This window comes from Oncorhynchus kisutch, linkage group LG13, assembly GCF_002021735.2.
Source record: "Oncorhynchus kisutch isolate 150728-3 linkage group LG13, Okis_V2, whole genome shotgun sequence".
Taxonomy (NCBI): Eukaryota; Metazoa; Chordata; class Actinopteri; order Salmoniformes; family Salmonidae; genus Oncorhynchus; species Oncorhynchus kisutch.
Window position 1 is genome coordinate 588378 of NC_034186.2, and position 16695 is coordinate 605072.

At 46.7% G+C, this 16695-nt stretch overlaps 1 protein-coding gene across 2 annotated transcripts in view; it reads right to left on the reverse strand.

Annotated features, from left to right (window-relative positions):
* LOC109902913 (RP2 activator of ARL3 GTPase) overlaps positions 1-9449 on the reverse strand; it is a 28679-nt gene extending 19230 nt beyond the window's left edge. The window contains exons 1-2 of one of the 2 annotated variants that reach the window (XR_004212141.1): positions 9122-9447; positions 6609-7277 (exon numbers count right to left, since the gene is read on the reverse strand). Coding sequence is in view for 1 of the 2 variants with exons in the window: in XM_031838134.1 (XP_031693994.1) it covers positions 6609-7277; positions 9122-9277 (825 nt within the window). In the remaining variant the exon portion in view is untranslated. Of the gene's footprint in view, positions 1-6608; positions 7278-9121 lie in introns of both variants that reach the window. The other variant, XM_031838134.1, reaches the window with a different exon arrangement.
* Positions 9450-16695: the final 7246 nt, after the last annotated feature.

Here is a 16695-nt window from a genome sequence, read left to right on the forward strand (position 1 = left end):
AGTTTCACTTCCTCATATGGAGGATGGCCAGTAGTTTCACTTCCTCATCTGGAGGATGGCCAGTAGTTTCACTTCCTCATCTGGAGGATGGCCAGTAGTTTCACTTCCTCATCTGGAGGATGGCCAGTAGTTTCACTTTCTCATATGGAGGATGGCCAGTAGTTTCACTTCCTCATCTGGAGGAAGTCCAGTAGGTTAGATCAGAAGGACCTCAATGGATAAAATAAATCATTACATATCACCTGGCAGTTGGAAATCTGGCCATTGTGGCCAAAGCACAAAAATCTTGTCCTATTGCAGCAAGCGACTGAAACCTAACAAGCGACTGAAACCTAACAAGCGACTGAAACCTAACAAGCGACTGAAACCTAACAAGCGACTGAAACCTAACAAGCAATTGAAACTTAAGTGTTGGGCAGTATCCAAATCTATAAATTACATCATTGAGTTACAATACATATTCAGATACTTCAGGAAGATTTGGATATGAAGTGTGAAAATGCTAATATAGGTACCATTGACTTGCATTGGATTTGTGCATCTGAAACAGGGTCCAACAAAACCAAAGCATGGGCTGCTGTCATACCTTATCCACAGACTGCTTACAGGCGAAGGAAACCAATATGTAATTTTGTCATTTGGGTGAACTATCCCTTTAACATAAGGGAGAGGGGGCAATTCTTAAGTTCTCACATTAACAGCAGATACAGCACCATCTAGTGGTCAGAACCTGGTAATCCCCTGCCTGATTGAATTTGGCTACTTTGAAAATGATGTCGCAGGGGAAAATGTATTGATTGCCGGTGGCGGTTTTTGGGCTACCTCTAAGTTGCAACGCAATCAGGCAGTGAGGCAGGCTGTTGCTGAGTGAGAGTGGTGGAAGGCCAGAGAGGGGGAGGGGGGGTTGAGAGAGAACTGACAGTGAGGCAGGCTGTTGCTGAGTGAGTGGTGGAAGGCCAGGGGGGGGGGGGGGGTGTTGAGGGAGAACTGACAGTGAGGCAGGCTGTTGCTGAGTGAGAGTGGTGGAAGGCCAGAGAGGGTGGGAGGGGGGGTTGAGCGAGAACTGACAGTGAGGCAGGCTGTTGCTGAGTGAGAGTGGTGGAAGGCCGGGGGGGAAGGCCGGGCTATTCAACATGTCATTATGGAGACTCCTGTCTACCTGTTGTAGGTAGGGGGGCTATTCAACATGTCATTATGGAGACTCCTGTTTACCTGTTGTAGGTAGGGGGGCTATTCAACATGTCATTATGGAGACTCCTGTCTACCAGTTGTAGGTAGGGGGGCTATTTAACATGTCATTATGGATACACCTGTTTACCTGTTGTAGGTAGGGGGGCTATTTAACATGTCATTGTGGAGACCCCTGTCTACCTGTTGTAGGTAGGACTATTTAACATGTCATTATGGATACACCTGTTTACCTGTTGTAGGTAGGGGGGCTATTTAACATGTCATTATGGAGACTCCTGTCTACCTGTTGTAGGTAGGGGGGCTATTCAACATGTCATTATGGAGACTCCTGTCTACCTGTTGTAGGTAGGGGGGCTATTCAACATGTCATTATGGAGACTCCTGTCTACCTGTTGTAGGTAGGACTATTTAACATGTCATTATGGAGACTCCTATTTACCAGTTGTAGGTAGGACTATTTAACATGTCATTATGGAGACTCCTGTCTACCTGTTGTAGGTAGGGGGGCTATTCAACATGTCATTATGGAGACTCCTGTCTACCTGTTGTAGGTAGGGGGGCTATTTAACATGTCATTATGGAGACTCCTGTCTACCTGTTCTAGGTAGGGGGGCTATTCAACATGTCATTATGGAGACTCCTGTTTACCTGTTGTAGGTAGGGGGGCTATTCAACATGTCATTATGGAGACTCCTGTTTACCTGTTGTAGGTAGGGGGGCTATTCAACATGTCATTATGGAGACTCCTGTCTACCTGTTGTAGGTAGGGGGGCTATTTAACATGTCATTATGGAGACTCCTGTCTACCTGTTGTAGGTAGGGGGGCTATTCAACATGTCATTATGGAGACTTCTGTCTACCAGTTGTAGGTAGGGGGGCTATTTAACATGTCATTATGGAGACTCCTGTTTACCTGTTGTAGGTAGGGGGGCTATTCAACATGTCATTATGGAGACTCCTGTCTACCAGTTGTAGGTAGGGGGGCTATTCAACATGTCATTATGGAGACTCCTGTCTACCTGTTGTAGGTAGGGGGGCTATTCAACATGTCATTATGGAGACTCCTGTCTACCTGTTGTAGGTAGGGGGGCTATTTAACATGTCATTATGCACAGGGGGTTAGAGTGGAAATTTGAAATGTAACTCTCTCACAGGCTTCCGTTATGTGGAAAAGTACTCAAGGAAACCAACATTAAATGTGGAGAATGGTACATTTGCATCTGTTGGTCATCAAAGTAGCCAAATCATTTACATGCCATTGTGGGCTACCATTTGATACATTGCAAATCAATTTCATCCACTTGTGTTGCCTCCCTGGAGCTGGGAAACAAATTCAACATATAGCATATAACTTCAGTGTATTGTTGTTGTCGCTTTGTGTAAAAGTGAAATGATTAAAACGGCCATGTTTAGTTCATTCATTATTGGAAGTTATTAACGCTCTACCGCAATTTCCGATCAGTTGTTAGAAAGCATTCGACGGTAAATCAGATTAGGCTACAGGTAAACAAGGAGATAATAAACACCAGCTGTTGTTGACAGGCATATCCACTTCATAGTATTCATTTTTAATTCAGTGATTGAAATGATGTCCTCATCCTCAGTAGCATATTCCAGTAGGCTATTGGGGAAACACATGCACTTTCTTACCTCAAAAATCACCTCGCTATTCACGTTGAATAAATTAGTCTTAATTTGAACTAAGAAAGCTGCTAAATCGTGTCTAGGCTACTGTAAGCTATCTGAAATAAGATGTAGGCCTATCAGGGGCTACAGCAGGGATCATCAACTAGATTTAGCCGAAGCCTTGGGGCCGAGGGGGGCCTGAGGCCGAGGGGGCCCTGGGTTCGAGGGGGGCCTGGGGTCGAGGGGCCGAGGGGGGCCTGGCGGCCGAGGAGGGCCTGGGGCCGAGGGGGGCCTGGAGGCCGGAACATAATTACAAATAATTTGTGGACTGCAAGAAGCCCAAACAGATATGATGTTTGACTAAAAACATAATAATTTCAACTCTTGCTTACATTTGCACACGATCACGTCGTACCTCTCTATTAATCCTTGGGAACAGAATTCTTAAATTAAAATCACTTGGAGCTGATTTCCTGTTCCCAAGGATTCCCACGCTTAATAGAGAGGTACGACGTGATCTGGTGCAAATGTAAGCAAGAGTTGAAATTATTATGTTTTGAGTCAAACATTATATCTGTTTGGGCTTCTCGATGTTGCAGCTGTAGAACCTTTTGAAGATCTTAGGACCCATGCCAAATCTTTAGTTTCCTGAGGGGGAAGCCTTGGGTTCGAGGGGGGCACTACTGTCTTGGTGTGTTTGGACCACTTTAGTTTGTTGGTGATGTGGACACCAAGGAACTTGAAGCTCTCAACCTGCTCCACTACAGCCCCGTCAATTAGAATGGGGGTGTGCTCGGTCCTCCTGTAGTCCAAAATGATCTCCTTAGTCTTAGTTACGTTGAGGGATAGGTTGTTATTCTGGCACCACCCGGCCATATACCATACCGCTCATGCCTTATTGCTTAATCACAGTAGTCAAAAGAGTTAAATCGACAATGATGATCTGGCGAGTTTAATAAAGGCAAATGATCTTTTCACTTGCAACATATTCATATTCTCATAGCTCAAAATAATAATTATTTTGATAAACTTTAATGTCGTTACAAGTTACGGCGATATTCCTTCTTAATTCGGTCGATAACGTTCTGGGAGGGGGGGGGTCCATGTGTTGGGGCGTGGAGGGGGGGTCCATGTGTTGGGGCGTGGAGGGGGGGGGGTCCATGTGTTGGGGCGTGGAGGGGGGGGTCCATGTGTTGGGGCGTGGAGGGGGGGGGGTCCATGTGTTGGGGCGTGGAGGGGGGGTCCATGTGTTGGGGCGTGGAGGGGGGGGGGTCCATGTGTTGGGGCGTGGAGGGGGGGGGTCCATGTGTTGGGGCGTGGAGGGGGGGGGGGTCCATGTGTTGGGGCGTGGAGGGGGGGGGGTCCATGTGTTGGGGCGTGGAGGGGGGGTCCATGTATTGGGGCGTGGAGGGGGGGTCCATGTGTTGGGGCGTGGAGGGGGGGGTCCATGTGTTGGGGCGTGGAGGAGGGGGGGGTCCATGTGTTGGGGCGTGGAGGGGGGGGGTCCATGTGTTGGGGCGTGGAGGAGGGGGGGTCCATGTGTTGGGGCGTGGAGGAGGGGGGGTCCATGTGTTGGGGCGTGGAGGGGGGGGATCCATGTGTTGGGGCGTGGAGGGGTGGGGTCCATGTGTTGGGGCGTGGAGGGGGGGGTCCATGTGTTGGGGCGTGGAGGGGGGGGTCCATGTGTTGGGGCGTGGAGGGGGGGGTCCATGTGTTGGGGCGTGGAAGGTCCATGTGTTGGGGCGTGGAGGGGGGGGGGCCCATGTGTTGGGGCGTGGAGGGGGGGGGTCCATGTGTTGGGGCGTGGAGGGGGGGGGTCCATGTGTTGGGGCGTGGAGGGGGGGGTCCATGTGTTGGGGCGTGGAAGGTCCATGTGTTGGGGCGTGGAGGGGGGGTGTCCATGTGTTGGGGCGTGGAGGGGGGGGTCCATGTGTTGGGGCGTGGAGGGGGGGTCCATGTGTTGGGGCGTGGTCCATGTGTTGGGGCGTGGAGGGGGGGGTCCATGTGTTGGGGCGTGGAGGGGGGGGTCCATGTGTTGGGGCGTGGAGGGGGGGGTCCATGTGTTGGGGCGTGGAAGGTCCATGTGTTGGGGTGTGGAGGGGGGGTGTCCATGTGTTGGGGCGTGGAGGGGGGGGTCCATGTGTTGGGGCGTGGAGGGGGGGGTCCATGTGTTGGGGCGTGGAGGGGGGGGTCCATGTGTTGGGGCGTGGAGGGGGGGGGTCCATGTGTTGGGGCGTGGAGGGAGGGGTCCATGTGTCGGGGGGGTCCATGTGTCGGGCGTGGGTCCGTGTTTCGGGCGTGGGGGGGTCCCATGTGTCGGGGCGTGGGGGGGTCCACACATTAGGATTCCTCATGTCTAACCCCCATCTAACCCAATGGCTAACCCCGTGTCTAACCCTCTGTCTGACCCAGTGTCTAACCCCAGGCCTGACCCTCTGTCTTACCCCCTGTCTAACCCTCTGTCTGACCCCGTCTGACCCCCTGTCTAACCCTGTGTCTGACCCCCTGTCTAACCCTCTGTCTGACCATGTCTAACCCAGTGTCTGACCCCATGTCTGACCCTGTGTCTGACCCCCTGTCTAACCCTGTGTCTGACCCCCTGTCTTACAGTGTCTGACCCCCTGTCTTACAGTGTCTGACCCCCTGTCTGACCCCGTCTAAAACTGTGTCTGACCCCCAGTCTAACCCCGTGTTTAACCCTGTGTCTGACCCACTGTCTAAAACTGTGTCTGACCCCGTGTCTGACCCCCCTTTCTGACCCCGAGTCTAACCCCGTCTGACCCCGTCTAAAACCGTGTCTAACACTGTCTAACCCCGTCTGACCCAGTCTAACCCCCTATCTGACCCCGTGTCTAACCCCGTGTTTAACCCGGTGTCTGACCCCCTGTCTGACCCCGTGTCTAAAACTGTGTCTGGCCCCATGTCTGACCCCATCTAACCCCCTGTCTGACCCCCTGTCGAACACCGTGTCTAAAACTGTGTCTGACCCCGTGTCTGACCCCATCTAACCCCCCGTCTGACCCCGTCTAGCCCTGTGTCTAACCCCCTGTCTAAAACAGTGTCTAACCCCATCTAACCCCCTGCCTGACCCCTGTCTAACCCCGGGTCTAACCCCTTGTCTAACCCTGTGTCTAACCCCGTGTCTAACCCTGTGTCTAACCTTGTGTCTGATCCCCTGTCTAACCCCGTGTCTGACCCCCTGTCTAACCCCCTGTCTAAAACAGTGTCTAACACTGTGTCTGACCCTGTGTCTAACCCCATGTCTAACCCCGTGTTTAACCACCTGTCTGACCCCGTGTCTGACCCCTGTCTAACACCGTGTCTGACCCCCTGTCTAACCCCGTCTAACCCTGTGTCTAACACCATGTCTAACCCCGTGTCTAACCCCGTGTCTGACCCCGTCTAACCCCGTGTCTGACCCTGTGTCTAACCCCCTGTCTGACCCCGTGTTTAACCGATTGTTGGGAAAACATGTTGGTCCAAATCAGATGTTAGGTACTACATTTATTAAATATTATATGAATCTTATCAATTAAAAAAATGGCTAATTTGGGTGCAATCACTTATCTTAATTTCTCAGAGATCAAATTACATTTGAACAGATTACCGACATCTACCTGGTTAAATAAAGGTAAAATAAATAAATAAATAATATTGCAGGAACAGTAATCTTATTTCTAACAGAAACAATTCCAGAAAAATTGTGATTTGTGAATTGTGAATTGAATTGTGATTCTTGTGCTTTTTGGAGGTGGAACGACCCTGTAGTGGGCCCTCTACCTCCTCCTCACCTCATCAATGAGTTTCCGGGCGTTAGCAGTGGTGTAGTCCCCAGAGAAGAACACAAACAGACAGGACTCGTCACTCTCCTTGCGTCTGCCTCCTTTGGTCATGGGTACGATGCTGCGGGATGCCTCAGCTGAGATCCGGACTGATTTAAACTCTGACTCCGGGTCAGGGGCTGGAACATGGTCCAACACCACAGTGTCCTCAGGCAGCAGGCTCCAGTTGGTCTCCCCTGAGACGGGCGTGAAGTCATGGACATTGCTCCAGTTGTTGTTGAAGATGCTGAGGCCTGCGTCCTTGAAGTGGAAGGCCAGCTCGGGGTAGTAGTACTGGAAGCAGCCGAACTTCATCCCCGTGGATGCCTCGATGATGGGCTGAGTGGCACAACACAGGAACACCTCCATCTTCTGACAGTCCCTGGTCCTGAACTGCTGGCAGGCCACCACACACTTGATGTCCTTACAGTCCCTGAAGAACACACTGCCCTTCACTGGCCCCATAACGATGCAGCAGTTAGTGCAGTCGTCGATGGTGATGGTGGCGGAGTGGTCCAACACGAAGATCTTACAGTTGTCACAGTCCTGGATGACAAACTGCTGTCCGTTCAGCTTGCCTGGCAGACGGCCCACCGTGGCATCCTTCAGCCCCGTTAGCATGAAGTCCTTCGGGTCAACCTGCAGGGGGACAGGACAAGAATCAAATCAAAGCCATTTTTATTGGTCACATACACCTGGTTAGCAGATGTTAATGCGAGTGTAGCGAAATGCTTGTGCTTCTAGTTCCGACCGTGCAGTAATATCTAACAAGTAATCTAACCTAACAATTTCACAACAACTACCTTATAGGGTAGCCTAGGGGTTAGAGCATTGGACTAGTAACCGAAAGGTTGCAAGTTCAAATCCCCGAGCTGACAAGGTACAAATCTGTCGTTCTGCCCCTGAACAGGCAGTTAACCCAGTGTTCCTAGACCGTCATTGAAATAAGAATTTGTTCTTAACTGACTTGCCTAGTTAAATAAAGGTAAAAATATATATAAAATACACACAAGTGTAAAGGAATGAATAAGAATATGTACATAAAGATATATGAATGAGTGATGGCCGAACGGCATAGGCAAGATGCAGTAGATGGTATAGAGTATATACATATGAGATCAGTAATGTAGGGTATGTAAACAAAGTGGCATAGTTTAGTGGCACATTACATAAAGATGGCAAGATGCAGTAGATGGTATCGAGTACAGTATATACATATGAGATGAGTAATGTAGGGTATGTAAACATTATATAAAGAGGACGACGGAGCAAATGCTTCCCCAGCCCTTAGTGCCAATCCTTATCCCGAAGTTACAGGATTTGACTTGCCAACTTCCCTTATCTACATTGTTCTAACATGCCAGAGGCTGTTCACCTTGGAGACCTGCGTTACCGTTTGACAGATCTACCACCCCAGTCAAACTCCCCACCTGCCAGAGGCTGTTCACCTTGGAGACCTGCTGCGGATATGGGTACGGCCCGGAGTGAGATTTACACCCTCTCCCCCAGATTTTCAAGGGCCAGCGAGAGCTCACCAGACGCCGCCTAAACTGCAAAGCCTTTCAGGGCTTGGGCCCCTCAGGGCAAACCCATTCCAGGGCGCCCTTCACAAAGAAAAGATAACTCTCCCCGGGGCTCCCGCCAGCTTCTCCAGGATCGGTCACGTTATCGTGCTGGACTCCTCGCGGCGCCAGTCTCCGCCAGTCCGTGGAGTAGTTGGAGGTCAGTAGGTCACATGACCAAGGAGCTATTAAAATTCTCATGATTACAAAATAAATGTAAAATCATGTGAGATGAAAATGGACAAACTAAAGGGTGTGCAACGTGTAGGGCCACTGAGTGGACATTCTGAACCTTGTTTGAAGTCAGCAGGTCACATGACCAAGGAGCTTCTGAAATTCGAATGTAAAAAAAAGTTTGTACTTTGTTTACGCTCCCTAAATAATTCAACTAGGAATACAAAATGCAGATCACATTTCCACATGTTTATTAGCTTTGGAAAGAAAATGAATGTCCAAATCTTGAAAATAAGACCTATGCATTGTTGTGCACAATTTTTCCAATATCATGACACTTATTTGGAGTTTGTAGCTCAAGTAGTTTCACAGCTATTGAGGTTTGTAAGCGCGAATATCGGTTGTAACTGTTTATATGCAAATCCGGTGTATTCAGGTACATGACCAACTAGCTGCCAAACAAAATTGTTACGTGTCTTGGACTGACTTTAAGCCGATAATGAGCTCTATCTATCGAGCTACCAGGCTAGCTAGGTAGACAAAATATACCCGTGTATCACCCTAACCTTGTTTGCTACAATCTGTTTTCAAGGCAGTCTGTTAGCAACAATAATGTATATAAACCCAGATAATTGGTTCACAAGCACTTGAGAAAATCCCTGACTTGAAAAGTCTTTGACATGTTAGCTACAGTTACAACCATGTCGCTAGTTAGTCTCCCTGGCCATGCATGCATCTCCTTCAAACCTTTTCACGTTTGTCCCAGCTGTATTGTTTAGGTGGATCCTCAGTTGCATTGCTGCTGAGGGCAATGTTGTTGCTGGTCGTGTTCTCTTCTACCGTCGTCGTAGGTTCTTTTTCGGGTGATTTTCTTTTAGATTTTTTGGAAAACCAGCAACCCATTTTGTCCTATTAACGACAAACCACCAAAGGTGAATAGTAATATATGACTAGAGTCTGTCCCGAGAAGTTATCTTGCCTACTTTGTAAGAAATATACAGGTATTTCTGTCTTCGAGACACCTCAGTTTCGGGCTTATCACGCACGAAACCTGCATTTGAGCTTCCCGTTTCCTTACCCAGTCAACAACCAATCGATACTTTGCAATCCGTTACTTAGTAACAGCGAATCACAGAACAGAAAAGGTTTGCGAGGGCGTAACCTAACAGGCAGGCGTGGATGGGGGCAACGTGGTCAATGCAGCCAATCAAATCAGTGCTGTGCTCGTTTTTGTGCTCGACACTAGTTAGCACAGTCACAAAGTCACAAAATCGTCTTTTACCCGGACTCTTCTGAACACTTGTAATTGTCATTTTTCACTTGCTTTTTTCAAGTGTCAAATGTCATTTTTGTACACGTGATTTTTTTTCACCTGTTCAGTGTGTTAACGTGATTAGAACGCTTGTTAGGGCACATTTTTACACACGTTCATTAAACCTGTTCAGCCTGTTGGGGAAGGAATGGCGTTTTGGAGTTTGTTTTTTGATAATTGCCGACAACTTATTTGGTAGCAAACGTAACATTCAGCCAGTCAGTCAGCCAGTCAGTCAGCCAGGCAGTCAGTCAGTTGGACCCTTTTCTGATATCAATGACAACAGAATTTGGTTTTATTTCTCACAGTAAAAAAAACTATAATACATTCTGAATTAACATTAAAAAAAACACATTGAGAGCCAAATATGGATTACACAATGATTAAAGACACAGTATGCATCCCACATGAGTCCATGGCCCAGAGGGACACATTTCACACATTTTCCCACTTTCGTGTGGCAAAGTCTAATGACAATTTACATTAAGGTCCATGTCTGTGGGTTATGTTTTGGTATGATAACCACCTATAGGAGGAAGCTCAATGTGGTTATTACTGGCATAACCACCTATAGGAGGGAGCTCAATGTGGTTATCACTGGCATAACCACCCATAGGAGGGAGCTCAATGTGGTTATCACTGGCATAACCACCTATAGGAGGGAGCTCAATGTGGTTATCACTGGCATAACCACCTATAGGAGGAAGCTCAATGTGGTTATCACTGTCACCAAAAGCACTCACAAACTTCTACAGATGCACAATCGAAAGCATCCTGGCGGGCTGTATCACCACCTGGTACGGCAACTGCTCCGCCCACAACCGTAAGGCTCTCCAGAGGGTAGTGAGGTCTGCACAACGCATCACCGGGGGGGCAAACTACCTGCCCTCCAGGACACCTACACCACCCGATGTCACAGGAATGCCATAAAGATCATCAAGGACAACAACTACCCGAGCCACTGCCTGTTCACCCCGCTATCATCCAGAAGGCGAGGTCAGTACAGGTGCATCAAAGCTGGGACCGAGAAACTGAAAAACAGCTTCTATCTCAAGGCCATCAGAGTGTTAAACAGCCACCACTAACATTGAGTGGCTGCTGCCAACACATTGACGCAACTCCAGCCACTTTAATAATGGGAATTGATGGAAATTGATGTAAAATATATCACTAGCCATTTTAAACAATGCTACTTATTAATATAATGTTTACATACCCTACATTACTCATCTCATATGTATATGTATATACTGTACTCTATACCATCTACTGCATCTTTATGTAATACATGTATCACTAGCCACTTTAAACTATGCCATTTTGTTTACATACCCTACATTACTCATCTCATATGTATATACTGTACTCGATACCCTCTACTGCATCTTGCCTATGCCGTTCTGTACCATCACTCATTCATATCTTTATGTACATATTCTTTATCCCTTTACACTTTTGTGTATAAGGTAGTAGTTTTGGAATTGTTAGGTTAGATTACTCGTTGGTTATTACTGCATTGTCGGAACTAGAAGCATTTCGCTACACTCGCATTAACATCTGCTAACCATGTGTATGTGACAAATACATTTGATTTGATTTATAGGAGGAAGCTCAGTTATCACTGGCATAACCATCTATAAGAGGGAGCTCAATGTGGTTATCACTGGCATAACCATCTATAGGAGGAAGCTCAATGTGGTTATCACTGGCATAACCATCTATAGGAGGGAGCTCAATGTGGTTATCACTGGCATAACCATCTATAGGAGGAAGCTCGATGTGGTTAAGACTGTTGGAAAAGCATTCCAGGTAAAGCTGGTTGAGAGAATGTCAAGAGTGTACAAAGCTGTCATTAAGGCAAAGGGTGGCTACTGGTTATCACTGGCATAACCATCTATAGGAGGGAGCTCAATGTGGTTATCACTGGCATAACCATCTATAGGAGGAAGCTCGATGTGGTTAAGACTGTTGGAAAAGCATTCCAGGTAAAGCTGGTTGAGAGAATGTCAAGAGTGTACAAAGCTGTCATTAAGGCAAAGGGTGGCTACTTTGAAGAATCTCAAGTATGAGATATATTTGGATTTGTTTAACCCTTTTTTAATTACGACATGATTCCAAATGTGTTATATCATAGTTTGATGTCTTCATTAAAAAATAGTAAAAATAAAGAAGAACTGTTAAATGAGTAGGTGTGTCCAAACGTTTGACCGGTACTGTATATTTACGTTTGACCGGTACTGTATATTTACGTTTGACCGGTACTGTATATTTACGTTTGACCGGTACTGTATATTTACGTTTGACCGGTACTGTATATTTACGTTTGACCGGTACTGTATATTTACGTTTGACCGGTACTGTATATTTACGTTTGACCGGTACTGTATGTTTACGTTTGACCGGTACTGTATATTTACGTTTGACCGGTACTGTATATTTACGTTTGACCGGTACTGTATATTTACGTTTGACCGGTACTGTATATTTACGTTTGACCGGTACTGTATATTTACATTTGACCGGTACTGTATATTTACGTTTGACCGGTACTGTATATTTACGTTTGACCGGTACTGTATATTTACGTTTGACCGGTACTGTATGTTTACGTTTGACCGGTACTGTATGTTTACGTTTGACCGGTACTGTATATTTACGTTTGACCGGTACTGTATATTTACGTTTGACCGGTACTGTATGTTTACGTTTGACCGGTACTGTATATTTACGTTTGACCGGTACTGTATATTTACGTTTGACCGGTACTGTATATTTACGTTTGACCGGTACTGTATATTTACGTTTGACCGGTACTGTATGTTTACGTTTGACCGGTACTGTATATTTACGTTTGACCGGTACTGTATATTTACGTTTGACCGGTACTGTATATTTACGTTTGACCGGTACTGTATATTTACGTTTGACCGGTACTGTATATTTACGTTTGACCGGTACTGTATGTTTACGTTTGACCGGTACTGTATATTTACGTTTGACCGGTACTGTATGTTTACGTTTGACCGGTACTGTATATTTACGTTTGACCGGTACTGTATATTTACGTTTGACCGGTACTGTATATTTACGTTTGACCGGTACTGTATATTTACGTTTGACCGGTACTGTATATTTACGTTTGACCGGTACTGTATATTTACGTTTGACCGGTACTGTATGTTTACGTTTGACCGGTACTGTATATTTACGTTTGACCGGTACTGTATATTTACGTTTGACCGGTACTGTATATTTACGTTTGACCGGTACTGTATATTTACGTTTGACCGGTACAGTATGTTTACGTTTGACCGGTACTGTATGTTTACGTTTGACCGGTACTGTATATTTACCTTTGACCGGTACTGTATGTTTACGTTTGACCGGTACTGTATATTTACGGTATTTACGTGACCGGTACTGTATATTTACGTTTGACCGGTACTGTATATTTACGTTTGACCGGTACTGTATATTTACGTTTGACCGGTACTGTATATTTACGTTTGACCGGTACTGTATATTTACGTTTGACCGGTACTGTATGTTTACGTTTGACCGGTACTGTATATTTACGTTTGACCGGTACTGTATATTTACGTTTGACCGGTACTGTATATTTACGTTTGACCGGTACTGTATATTTACGTTTGACCGGTACTGTATATTTACGTTTGACCGGTACTGTATATTTACGTTTGACCGGTACTGTATATTTACGTTTGACCGGTACTGTATGTTTACGTTTGACCGGTACTGTATATTTACGTTTGACCGGTACTGTATGTTTACGTTTGACCGGTACTGTATATTTACGTTTGACCGGTACTGTATATTTACGTTTGACCGGTACTGTATGTTTACGTTTGACCGGTACTGTATATTTACGTTTGACCGGTACTGTATATTTACGTTTGACCGGTACTGTATATTTACGTTTGACCGGTACTGTATATTTACTTTTGACCGGTACTGTATATTTACGTTTGACCGGTACTGTATATTTACGTTTGACCGGTACTGTATATTTACGTTTGACCGGTACTGTATATTTACGTTTGACCGGTACTGTATGTTTACGTTTGACCGGTACTGTATATTTACGTTTGACCGGTACTGTATATTTACGTTTGACCGGTACTGTATATTTACGTTTGACCGGTACTGTATATTTACGTTTGACCGGTACTGTATATTTACGTTTGACCGGTACTGTATATTTACGTTTGACTGGTACTGTATATTTACGTTTGACTGGTACTGTATATTTACGTTTGACCGGTACTGTATATTTACGTTTGACCGGTACTGTATATTTACGTTTGACTGGTACTGTACACAGGATGGAACAAAATATTTGTAAAAGAAACGAAAATGTAAAACAAAATTACCTTTGTCCTCCGAAGAGGGGGGTGGATGGGCCACCAAAATATATACTAATAAAGAGTATGTAAGTGGGGTTAGGGTGGTGAGTTACCCCTGTATAGAGTGGGGTGGTGCATTACCCCTGTACAGAGTGGGGTGGTGAGTTACCCCTGTATAGAGTAGGGTGGTGAGTTACCCATGTATAGAGTGGGGTTAGGGTGGTGAGTTACCCCTGTATCGAGTAGGGTTAGAGTGGTGAGTTACCCCTGTATAGAGTAGGGTTAGGGTGGTGAGTTACCCCTGTATAGAGTAGGGTTATGGTGGTGAGTTACCCCTGTATAGAGTAGGGTGGTGAGTTACCCATGTATAGAGTGGGGTTAGGGTGGTGAGTTACCCCTGTATCGAGTAGGGTTAGAGTGGTGAGTTACCCCTGTATAGAGTAGGGTTAGGGTGGTGAGTTACCCTTGTATAGAGTAGGGTTAGGGTGGTGAGTTACCCCTGTATAGAGTAGGGTTATGGTGGTGAGTTACCACTGTATAGAGTAGGGTGGTGAGTTACCCCTGTATAGAGTTGGGTTATGGTGGTGAGTTACCCCTATATAGAGTGGGGTGGTGAGTTACCCCTGTATAGAGTAGGGTGGTGTGTTACCCCTGTATAGAGTGGGGTTAGGGTGGTGAGATACCCCTGTATAGAGTAGGCTTAGGGTGGTGAGTTACCCCTGTATAGAGTAGGGTAGTGCGTTACCCCTGTATAGAGTGGTGTTAGGATGGTGAGTTACCCCTGTATCGAGTAGGGAGGTGAGTTACCCATGTATAGAGTGGGGTTAGGGTGGTGAGTTACCCCTGTATAGAGTGGAGTTAGGGTGGTGAGATACCCCTGTATAGAGTGGGGTTAGGGTGGTGAGTTACCCATGTATAAAGTAGGGTTAGGGTGGTGAGTTACCCCTGTATAGAGTAGGGTTAGGGTGGTGAGATACCCCTGTATAGAGTGGGGTGGTGAGTTAGCCCTGTATAGAGTGGGGTGGTGAGTTACCCCTGTATAGAGTGGAGTTGGGGTGGTGAGTTACCCCTGTATAGAGTAGGGTTAGGGTGGTGAGTTACCCCTGTATAGAGTGGGGTTAGGGTGGTGAGTTACCCCTGTATAGAGTGGAGTTAGGGTGGTGAGTTACCCCTGTATAGAGTGGGGTTAGGGTGGTGAGTTACCCATGTATAAAGTAGGGTTAGGGTGGTGAGTTACCCTTGTATAGAGTAGGGTTAGGGTGGTGAGATACCCCTGTATAGAGTGGGGTGGTGAGTTAGCCCTGTATAGAGTGGAGTTGGGGTGGTGAGTTACCCCTGTATAGAGTAGGATGGTGAGTTACCCCTGTATAGAGTAGGGTGGTGAGTTACCCCTGTATAGAGTGGGGTGGTGAGTTACCCCTGTATAGAGTAGGGTTAGGGAGGTGAGTTACCCCTGTATAGAGTAGGGTTAGGGTGGTGAGTTACCCCTGTATAGAGTAGGGTTAGGGTGGTGAGTTACCCCTGTATAGAATGGGGTTAGGGTGGTGAGTTACCCCTGTATAGAGTAGGGTTAGGGTGGTGAGTTACCCCTGTATAGAGTGGGGTGGTGAGTTACCCCTGTATAGAGTAGGGTTAGGGGGGTGAGTTACCCCTGTATAGAGTAGGGTTAGGGTGGTGAGTTACCCCTGTATAGAGTAGGGTTAGGGTGGTGAGATACCCCTGTATAGAGTGGGGTGGTGAGTTAGCCCTGTATAGAGTGGAGTTGGGGTGGTGAGTTACCCCTGTATAGAGTAGGATGGTGTGTTACCCCTGTATAGAGTAGGTTAGGGTGGTGAGTTACCCCTGTATAGAGTGGGGTGGTGAGTTACCCCTGTATAGAGTAGGGTTAGGGAGGTGAGTTACCCCTGTATAGAGTAGGGTTAGGGAGGTGAGTTACCCCTGTATAGAGTAGGGTTAGGGTGGTGAGTTACCCCTGTATAGAGTAGGGTTAGGGTGGTGAGTTACCCCTGTATAGAATGGGGTTAGGGTGGTGAGTTACCCCTGTATAGAGTAGGGTTAGGGTGGTGAGTTACCCCTGTATAGAGTGGGGTGGTGAGTTACCCCTGTATAGAGTGGGGTGGTGAGTTACCCCTGTATAGAGTAGGGTTAGGGTGGTGAGTTACCCCTGTATAGAATGGGGTTAGGGTGGTGAGTTACCCCTGTATAGAATGGGGTTAGGGGGGTGAGTTACCCCTGTATAGAATGGGGTTAGGGTGGTGAGTTACCCCTGTATAGAATGGGGTTAGGGTGGTGAGTTACCCCTGTATAGAATGGGGTTAGGGTGGTGAGTTACCCCTGTATAGAATGGGGTTAGGGTGGTGAGTTACCCCTGTATAGAGTAGGGTTAGGGTGGTGAGTTACCCCTGTATAGAGTAGGGTTAGGGTGGTGAGTTACCCCTGTATAGAATGGGGTGGTGAGTTACCCCTGTATAGAGTAGGGTTAGGGTGGTGAGTTACCCCTGTATAGAGTGGGGTGGTGAGTTACCCCTGTATAGAGTGGGGTGGTGAGTTACCCCTGTATAGAGTAGGGTTAGGGGGGTGAGTTAGGGTGGACTACAAGGCTATTTTAAGGTCAATAAATAAATTACTATAGTAAGTTTATAGGT